The sequence below is a fragment of the Rhinopithecus roxellana genome, chromosome 13 (assembly GCF_007565055.1).
Source record: "Rhinopithecus roxellana isolate Shanxi Qingling chromosome 13, ASM756505v1, whole genome shotgun sequence".
Classification (NCBI taxonomy): Eukaryota; Metazoa; Chordata; class Mammalia; order Primates; family Cercopithecidae; genus Rhinopithecus; species Rhinopithecus roxellana.
Genome location: NC_044561.1, coordinates 122,305,025 through 122,315,791, shown reverse-complemented (window position 1 = coordinate 122,315,791; position 10,767 = coordinate 122,305,025). Strand labels below are relative to the sequence as shown.

At 46.7% G+C, this 10,767-nt stretch overlaps 1 protein-coding gene across 1 annotated transcript; it reads right to left on the bottom strand.

Annotated features, from left to right (window-relative positions):
- Positions 1-387: 387 nt before the first annotated feature.
- LOC115892812 (ubiquitin-like protein 5) lies at positions 388-1,107 on the bottom strand. Its single transcript, XM_030915222.1, has 2 exons — positions 959-1,107; positions 388-630 (listed from the first exon to the last, which is right to left on the bottom strand). Exons 1-2 carry the CDS (start codon positions 1,053-1,055, stop codon positions 506-508), a joined length of 222 nt encoding a protein of 73 aa, XP_030771082.1. The 5' UTR covers positions 1,056-1,107; the 3' UTR covers positions 388-505.
- Positions 1,108-10,767: the final 9,660 nt, after the last annotated feature.

Sequence of the window (10,767 nt, the reverse complement as noted above, 5' to 3'; positions counted from 1 at the left end):
GTCTGCATATAATTTATTTATTTATTGGAGGTACATGTTTAACTATCACATATAATTTATTTTCTGCTCTTTTCCTCCCCATTTATCTATCACGAGCATTTGTTTCTATTCTATTAAATATTCTTTGACATCAGACTTTTCAATGACTGAATAATTTTCCAAATTGTGGACATACTATATTTAACTATTTACTTACTTGTGAGAATTTAGGTTCTTTCAAATATAGGGCTATTATAAATGGTGCTCCAATGCATACTTTGTGCATCAAAGTTTGAATGTGTGATTCTTCTCTGTAGTTTAGATGAACAGAATGGGAATAACTTGGTTAAAGGCTGTGAATGTAGGTGTATATATATATATTTATTTATTTATTTATTTATTTATTTATTTTTTTTCAACATCTAAGTCTTTATTAAGGTGAGTTTTTACAAACAAGCATCTATCCTAGTGTGGGGGATAAGGATGGGAGAAGAGAGCGGGGCAGCAGGAAGATGAGGATTCTCATCTATTGGTAATAAAGCTCCAGGTTCATCCCATTGTGGATTTCATAGTCCCCCAGAGACACGTGGTCCTTAAAAATCGTGTACCACTTCTTCAGGACAATCTTGTTCCAACGGGTGCCAGTTTGGGCTGCAATCAGCTTCTTTTTTTTTTTTTTTTTTTTTTTTTTTTTTTTTTAGACGGAGTCTCGCGCTGTCACCCAGGCTGGAGTGCAGTGGCCGGATCTCAGCTCACTGCAAGCTCCGCCTCCCGGGTTTACGCCATCCTCCTGCCTCAGCCTCCGGAGTAGCTGGGACTACAGGCGCCCGCCACCTCGCCCGGCTAGTTTTTTGTAATTTTTAGTAGAGACGGGGTTTCACAGTGTTAGCCAGGATGGTCTCGATCTCCTGACCTCATGATCCGCCCGTCTCGGCCTCCCAAAGTGCTGGGATTACAGGCTTGAGCCACCGCGCCCGGCCTGCAATCAGCTTCTTAAGGTCCCCGATGGTATCATCCGTGTTGCATTTAACGCGGACCTTCTTCCCCAGACGGTCGTTGCAAACAACCTCGATCATCCTAGCTGGAGCTCGAATCGCCTGGAACCAGCCGACGCCACTAGCTGCTTGCGCCAGCCATATATATTTATTTTTAAGGTTTTTGATGCATCTTTAAATTGGGAAACAGAGAACACATAGGGAAAAGTGCGTAAGACATCAGTGTAAAAAACAAATGATTACAGAGTGAATCCCTGTGAAGTCACCATGTGGGTTAAGAAATAGAACGTTTCCAGCCAGGCGCGGTGGCTCAAGCCTGTTAATCCCAGCACTTTGGGAGCCGAGACGGGCGGATCACGAGGTCAGGAGATCGAGACCATCCTGGCTAACACCGTGAAACCCCGTCTCTACTAAAAATACAAAAACTAGCCGGGCGAGGTGGCGGGCACCTGTAGTCTCAGCTACTCGGGAGGCTGAGGCAGGAGAATGGCGTAAACCCGGGAGGCGGAGCTTGCAGTGAGCTGAGATCCGGCCACTGCACTCCAGCTTGGGCGGTAGAGCCAGACTCCATCTCAAAAAAAAAAAAAAAAAAACGTTTCCAGCCCCGCTCAAGCTTTTGTGCAGCTCATCTGAATCCCAGACCCCTCCCAACCGGAGAGGAAACCGCTGCCTCACTTCTTTTCTTTGTAGCTTTACCATCCAGTGCTATATTCACACTGCATCCTCTGAGCACTGTAGTTCAATACTGCTTGCTTTTGAGCTCTGTATAAATGGAATCATACATACATCATGTATAATACTTTTTTGTATCTGTCTTCGCTGGCTCAATATCATGTTTCTAAAATTCATCCATGTTATTGCATGGAGTTGTAAGTAGTTCTTTCTCTGCCACCACTCTTTTCTTTGTTTTTTCAATTTTTAAATTTCTTTCTCTCTCTCTGTCATTAAACTTTTATTTTAAGTTCAGCGGTACCTCTGCAGGTTTGTTATATAGGTAAACTTGTGTCACAGGGGTTTGTTGTGCAGACAATTTTATCACCCATATACTAAGCCTAGTACCCAATAGTTAATTTTTCTACTCTTCTCCCTCCTCCCAATCTTCACCTTCAAGTAGGCCCTAGTGTCTGACGTTCCCCTCTTTGTGTCTAAGTGTTCTCATCATTTAGCTCCCACTTATAAGTGAGAACATGAGGTATTTGGTTTTCTGTTCCTGCTTTAGATTGCTAAGGATAACGGCCTACAGCTCCGTTCATGTTCCTGCCAAGGACATGGTCTTGTTATTTTTTATGGCTTCATGGTATTCATGGCAAATATGTGCCACATTGTCTTTATCCAGTATGCCACTGATGGACATTCAGGTTGATTCCATGTCCTTGCTATTGTGAACACTGCTGCAATGAACATGCATGTGCATGCGTCTTTATGGTAGAATGACTTATATTCCTTTGGGTAGTACCCAGTAATGGCATTGCTGGGTCTAATGGCAGTTCTGTTTTTAGGTCTTTGAGGAATCGCCACACTGCTTCCCACAGTGGTTGAACTAATTTACGCTCTCACCAGCAGTGTACACGCATTCCCTTTTCTTCACAACCTCACAGCATCTGTGATTTTTTTTGGCTTTTTAGTAACAGTCATTCTGATCAGTATGAGATGATATCTCATCGGCCACTACTTCTCTTTGGGTTTCTCTGAATCTATGTAAGTTTTTTCCTCTGCTTCAGTTTCACATTTCTGAGAGATTAAGGTTAGATGGTAGGAGAAGGAACTCCTTTTCACTTTTTCTAGCATTTTTGGGTCTGTAAGGTCTTTTTATGTCGCTGTGTCCCTCAGAGAGCTGGCAGAGCGAGATTCTCGTTTATTTTTATTTATTTTTATTTTTTGAGACAGAGTCTCACTCTGTCGCCCAGGTAGAATGCAGTGGTGCGCTCTCGCTCCGCCTCCTGGGTTCAAGCGATTCTCCTGCCTTAGCCTCCAGAGTATAAATGGAATCATACATGGAATTACAAGCGTGTGCCACCACGACCTACTAATTTTTGTATTTATAGTAGAGATGGAGTTTCACCATGTTGACCAGGCTGGTCTTGAACTCCTGACCTCAAGTGATCTGCCCGCCTTGGCCTCCCAAAGTGCTGGGATTACAGGCGTGAGCCACTGAGCCCAGCCAGAGTGGGGTTCTTAATGTCCTCATTTAACAAAATAAGAAACCGAGGCTCAGGGCTCTGGAGGAAATGACAGAGCCATGGTCATGCCGCTGCACTCCAGACTTTGCCCTCTGCCTATTTCACAGGGGAACATGAGATCACAGGAGAGTCCATTGCTACGTCTAGTCTTAAAGGAGTCAGGGAACACCTGTGAACAATTGGAACTGGGCTGTCCCTCACCTCTGTTCCAGCCTCCGTTCACTGGCTGCCCCACTCTGAATGCTGGTGTGACCCAGAGCTCTGTCCTTGTCCTGTTCTTCATCCACATACCCTCCCTGGGTGATCTCGCCCGACCCCAAGGCTTTAACTATCACTTATATCCTGACAATGGCTACATTTCTATCTCCAGCCTGACCTCTCCCTGGAACCTCAGGATTGTGGATGTGACTGCCCACTCAACATCTGACCTGGGTATTTAGTTTGACATTGAACATGGCCAAAACCAAACGCTCCATCTTCTCCACCAAAGCAGCCCCACCAACCCCGCCATCTTTCCCATCGTGGTTAATGCCAACTCCAAAAATCGTAGATTATAGGTGTGAGCCACTAATAGAGTAGTCATGTTTAACTCTCTATTTCACCCCTAGTTCATCTGCGAATCCTGCTGGCTCCATCTTTACAGCATATCCAGAATCAACTGTTTCTCTCCATCTCCTCTGGTATCACCCTGGCCCAAGTCATCAATGTCTCTTGCCTGGACTAGTGCAGTATCCTCCTCATAGGTCTTACTGCTTCTGACCTCACCCCCCGGTTCGTTTACTTCCCATAGAGCTGTCAGAGGGATCCTATTAGAACCTAAGTTAGGTCATAGCTCTTCTCTGTTTAGAACCTTCCATGGCTCCCACTTCATTCAAAGAAGAAGCCAAAGTTCTATGGTCAACTATATGGCTCATACATCTGGTTTTCCTCTCCTTTCTAACCGCATCTCAACTACCCTACCCCCTTGCTGTTCCTTGAACAAGTGGACACACTCCTACCTCCAAGCCTTTGCACTTGCTGTTCCTGCTGCCTGGAACATAGGTGGGGCCCACTCCCTCACTTCTTTCAGTTCTTTGCTAAAATGTCATCTTCTCAGGGAGGCCTTCACCTGCTCCAGGCATGTGCTGGCCCCAGTGCTCCCTATTGTTTAACCCATTTTGATTTTCTCCGTAACTCTTACCACAATCTGGCAGACTCTGTTTTCAACTTATTGGGGGTCTTTATTTATTGTCTCTTCTGTCCCTAGAACATAAGCAACAGGAGGACACAGAGTTTTTCTTTGTTCACTATTCTAGTCCCAGTACCTAGAACAGTCCCAGGCATTCACGGTGAGGTTTCTCTCAACCTGGAGTCCAAAACATACTGGAGATATTGATTCATTCAACGATTATTTATTTACATGTGCCTGGTGCTGTTTCAGCACAAGGAAACAAGATTCCCACAGCCCACCTGCAACATGTGGGCGGTGGCTTGGCATGACTTGGCAAAGAATCACAGAGCCATCTGGGTGGCAAGATCGGGCCAGTAGGGTGGGAGCAGAAGTGATGTATAAAATTTCCATCTCAGGGCCAGGCAGTGGCTCACGCCTGTAATCCCAGCACTTTGGGAGGGCAAGGCTGGTGGATCACCTAAGGTCAGGAGTTCGAGACCAGCCTGGCCAACATGGTGAAACCCCATCTCTACGAAAAAGACAAAAATTATCCGGGTGTGGTGGCAGGTGCCTATAATCCAACAGTGCTTGTCACAGAGTGAGCACTCAAAAAATGGGTGTGGTGCCTCACACCTGTAATCCCAGCACTTTGGGAGGCCGAGGTGGGAGGACTGCTTGAGGCCAGGAGTTCAAGACCAGCCTGGTCAACATAATGGGATCCCCATTTCTACAAAAAAAATAAAAATAAAATTAATCAGTTATGGTGGCGTATTCTTGGGGTCCCAGCTACTTGGGAGGCGGAGATGGGAGGAGTGTTTGAGCTTGGAAGACTGAGGCTGCAGTGAGCTGTGATTGCACCACTGCACTGTAGCCTGGGTGACAGAGTGAGACCCCGTCTCAAAAAAAAAAAAAAAGCCCAAGCTTTCCCCCTTCTCAACAAAGCCTCCAGGAATGGAATTTGCCCTGGAAATTTGGAAGGCAGGGAGCGGCTTAAATGGCATTTGGAGAGGGTGTGGCTGTTTGTGTTTCTGCCGGCTACAGAGGAAACCGACAGCTTTCAGTAAAAGTTACCACTGGGGTTGCCAGGTGTCTGGATTTGGACTGGGCAGCTTTATTTTCGAGCCTTCAGTTCTGGGGGAAAAAAAATAACCCAGACATATAAATGTGTGTCCAGTATGTCTGTTGAAACCATCTGGCATTCCTGGCTGCAAAATTTCAAGATATTTCATCCAGGTCGATCTCCGGCCTTGACGAAACTGCAGAATTTACCTTCTATGTACCAATCTCTTTCTGAATGCTTTTCTCAAGTTTTACTCCCAATCCAGCCTTCAGGTTATAAACCTTAAGTCTCTCCTCCATTAGGAAAGCAACAGGGTGAAGCCCAGTACCCTTCTGAGGCATTTGCATTTTAAAAGTAGCAAGAAGTCAGGTCAATGCTTATTTGAAAGGCTGGGTCGACCAGGCCCGGCGCGGTGCTCATGCCTGTAATCCCAGAACTTTGGCAGGCCAAGGCGGGTGGATCATCTGAGATCAGGAGTTTGAGACCAGCCTGGCCAACATGGTGAAATGTGGTCTCTACTAAAAACACAAAAATTAGCTGGGCGTGGTGGCAGGCGCCTGTAATCCCAGCTACTTGGGAGGCTGAGGCAGGAGAATCACTTGAACCCAGGAGGCAGAGGTTGCAGTGAGCTGAGATCGTGGCATTGCATTCCAGCCTGGAATTCCAACTCAAAAAAAAGAAAAAGAAAGAAAAGATAGGGTGATCATATGGTCCAAAATGGTATGTGATACATTTTATTATCTTTTAATACAAGAAGTCTAGAGGAAGAGTGGTTCCGTGGTTGGTTAATTCAGGATCTCAATGACATCAAAGATCCAGATTCTTTCCATTTGTCATTCTGCACCTTCAGTTAGTCAGAAGTGTCCTCTCTCAGGGTCTCAAGATGGCTGCCATAGCTCCAGGCATCATGGCTTCATCCACTTACAATAGCAAACACCCATCCAAGGATCAGACAGCATACCATGCACTTCGGATCTATTAAATATTTTAATCTGCACAACAACTCTGTGAGGTAGAAGCTCTTACTGACCCCATTTTACAGACACAAATATTGAAGCCTAGAGAGGTTAAGTCACTTCACAAAGTGACACAACTAGGAAGCAACAGGACTGGGATTTGAAGCCGAGAAGCTGGTCTCTGGTGCTACAGCAATATCCAAAGGCTGGAGAAGAAGTCCTGCATGTTGGTGGCAGAGTGGGATTGGAACTGAGGGTCCTAGATGTTTTCCTCTCTGCTTCCTCAAAGCAGCATCTCCAATGCCTCCTGGCACAAGTATGATTTGGCAAAGCTGTGGAGCCCTGACTTAATCTGATACCTATTATGCTTGAATCAGACCTTGAACCAGAGCCCTCTGGAGAATGTGTTTCCAGCAGCAAGGCTTCCCTTGGAGACGTTTTGACTTGGGCAGCTGGGGGTAGCTCCACTATTAGGAAGACAATTATATTTTGGTCGGAAGAAGGGAACCCTGGGCTGTGTGTCCAGCGTTGGTTTGGGTTGTCCAGTTGCTCTAATTCCAAGGGTGGAGAGGCCTCCCTCTTCTTCTCAGACAGCTGCTCTTGGTTCTCAGAATGAGGAACAGCCCGGCTCTGGGCTGCTGGTCTGACTTTTGAGAACTCATTTGCATTTGGGAAATGATGGCACCCCCGGACGGTGCAGTAACTCACTTCTCAACTGGCTCATTCAACTTGGGACGGGGAAAAAATCACTTGTTGTTTTTCCTTGCTTTATCTTAATTAGTTTTCCTTTTAAACAGAGCTTGGGAAGGGGCCTTCAAATCCTCAGCCTGCAGAAGCTGACAGGGGCTTGTCAGGGAATAAGAAACTCTGATGTTTCCAAGCAGCAGAATCTTCTCCCCCGCAACTGTGAAACTTATGCAACAGAAACGAAATGGTATTTCCCACTATTTGCGAAGTACATGGCAACGGAAACTCTAAAATTGTCCCTGCAAAAGAGAATTTCCCTATCATTATCATCACTGTTTTTTTCTTCCCCCTGAACTGCAAGTTTTTTTTTTTCTTCTTCCTCCCTGTTCTTTCTGAGAACGTTACCCAGCTACCAGCTGCTTTAGGCCCTGCCCTGGCATATACGTGGGACAGACGGGCTCCCCACTAGATATCCTGGACGGATGATGGGGAAGAAGGGAGCAGAGGTCAAAGTTGAAATGGGGATAGGAAGAGATCCTCTCCAGCCTGACTGCTTAGTCATGTTTGGTTCAGGGAGTTGTCTGTGCCAGGATTAGCTGGGAGCCAGCCAGGTTTTGAAGAGAGGGAGTCCCCACTGATCCCGCCAAGGCTGAGGCCCCTGGCTGAATCCTGACACCGGGGTAGTGACCTGAGGCAGAGTCCTGGAGGTGCCACCAACCAATGCTGCTTCCCCAGGCCCATCCCTTGCAGGCCTTAAAGAAGCTGAAAGGATCTTGTTTATTCATTGTCCTTTTCTCCCCGCTCTTGACTGGACACACCAGGAGGCCAGGGACCTTATCTGTTCTGTTCACTGCTGTAGCCCTGCCTAGAGCATAGGAGGCCCTCAGTATATACTTGTTGAATGAATGAGGGGTGGAACTTGTTGCCTTTATCATCGTCCATCCCCCTTGCTGAAATAATGCTGTCCCCCTTGCTGGAATAATGCCATCCCCCCTTGCTGGAATAATGCTGGCACCACAAGGGCCTAAATTGTTGGGGTGCTCAGTGCTGCAATCTCAGGACCTTGCCCAATGCCCAGTGTGTAGCAGATGCTTGTGGCCGACACTTTCAGATGCCCACCTGTGCTAGCTCCTCTTCTCTCGACAACAGATCCCCAAGTTGTCCGGGCAGCCTTGTGCCACGGGACGAAGCAGGTCTTTTCTAAGTTGATGGTGACAATCTATGCCCTTGGTCAGGGACTTCTCAAGGGTGACCAATGGTTTCAGTGTTGACCTGCTGGGAGCTTAAGTTTATTCCCCAAAAGAGAGAAGCACAGAGGAGACAAGAGTCTTCTTCATACTTGTCTTTCCTGCACTGGAGGTGTGTGAGGAGGCAATGTTGCTGTTTCAGCAGCCACTTTGTGCCTTTGAGGCCCTAAAACTTGGGAGAAAAAGCTACCATGCTGAGGATAGGAGGGTCAAAGATGCCATGATCCTTGACAGCATCATGAAGTCCTACACCAGCCTCAGGAACCAATTGCCTCTGGACCTCTTGCTAAATAAATAATGTCCTTATGCTTTAAGCCATCAATAGCCCAGTTTTCTTCTCCTTGCAGCCAAATGCATCCTATTAGGTTCAGCACTCAATCCACACATTGTAAAAGACTTTACTTATTGAGCACTTACTGTGTGCTGTACGCACTCTCCACGTATGCACTCAGGAAACTTGCAATGACTTTATGATGTAGGTACTGGTATTATTCTTAGTTCACAGATGAAGAAAGCAAGGCACAGAAAGCTCAGTATGTTACTAAAAGCTCTATCATCTTTTAGTGTCATAATCACCACTGGGGATGGCGATGGAAGGGGAAAAAGATCCCAGTAGAATCTGAGGAAGCAATGAAGTATAAAACATTGGGGTGGGCCAGGGATGGGACCGATCCACAATGTGGAAATGTTTTTTGGCAGTGTGGGCCAATTCTTGGGTGAAGTGTGGGATTTGTGTGTGAACTTGAGGCTAACCTTCCTTGGTCATGGGCTGAGAAGGGAACTAACATTTGTTGAGCACCTACTGTGTGCCAGCTATCTGTGTCAGGTACTTCACATGAATGGTTCTCAACAAGGGGCAATTCTGTCCCCAGGGATATCTGGCAATGTCTGGAGACATTGTTTCTGTTTGTTCATTTTTGAGGCAAGCGTTATTCTGTTGTCCAGGTTGGAGTGCAGTGGTGCGATCAGAGCTCACTTGCAGCCCCCACCTCCTGGGCTCAAGCAAGCTTCCCACCTCAGCCACCCCAGTAGCTGGTACTACAGGTGTGCGCCACCATGCCCAGCTAATTTTAAAAAAATTTCTGTAGAGACAGGGTCTTGCTATGTTGCCCAGGCTGGTCTTGAACTTCTGGGATCAAACAATCCTCCCACTTGGGCCTCCTAAAATGCTGGGATTAGAGGCCTGAGCCACTGTGTCCAGCCTGGAGACATTTTCCGTTCTCAGATTGGGGAGGGAGAGGTACTGGCATCTAGTGGGCAGGGATGCTGCTAAACGTCCCGAAATGCACAGGACACGCGTCTCCCCCAACAAAGAGTTATCTGACTCCAAATGTCAATAGTCCTAAGGTTGAGAAAGTCTGTATTGCATAGATTTTGCTCTCACAAAGACTCCTCTTTTACAGATTAGACAACTGAAATGACGTGTCTTGGCCAAGGTTACCCTGCCAGTTGGATTTGGACCGGGATACAAATGCAAGCCCGCTTCATTCCATGGTCCATTATGTTCCCACTATGTTCTCCCCTCGTGGTAGACACAATTAATTTAAAGATGAGGAAACAGAGGCTGAGAGAGGTACTGTGACCAGTTTAAGGTCACAAAGCAGAGCTACTCCAGAGGCCTTTATTAGGAATAAAAATATAAATAAAAAACCAGCTACCTTTGGAGACAAATGACTCCACTACCCAAGTGTGACAGGCTCACCTACCTCATGTCCTTTACTCCTTGCCCAGGGGAACTTCACTCAGCCCAAGGCCCAGATCAAATGCTACCTTGCCCATGATCCCAAAGAAAGAAGTCAGAGAGGGCAGAAGCCACCTCATTCTCTCCCTGTGTCCTTAGGCACTTAGAGTATTGAGAGGCCAATATCCTAGGCTTTTGGAACAGTGATAAATAAGCAATAATGTTTCTGTCCATAAAATGACTATAGAAGCAGATACTATGTGAATCACTTCCTGCAGAGACAATACAATCTCTGCTCCGGAAGGTTGATTAGGAATTGTATGGGCCATTCGAGAGCGGGGCCAGGCCTAGAGGGCCGTTCACACACGCAATAATATTAAGAACAAACATTTACAGAGAACTTTCCAGGTGTTGGGCGTGTGCTAAGTACTTCCCATGGAACCCCAGGAAGGACTTTGGAGCTAGGTACCATGATCATTCCCATTATACTGATGAAAACACCGAGAATCTTGAGGCAAGGAAACCAGCCTAAGGCCACCCGGCCAGCAAGTGGGGAGCTAGGATTTGAACCTGAGCAGCTGACTCTAGGCCCCAGAGCTTCCTCCCTTCTCCATACCTCCCGATAAGGCGGGTGAGGACATTTGCCAAGCGGTTTGATGATGATCCACATCACCCAGAGCAACCTGACAAGAAGCTGGGTTTCCCAAGGCCTTATCCCAGAGGGTGGGTGGATGGAAGTGGGAGCAGGCAGGGTACCTGCCACTTGATCAATAACTCGAGAGCAGGTAATAATTTCTTCTGGGAAAGGTGGAAAGGGCAGGGTCGGGGGCAA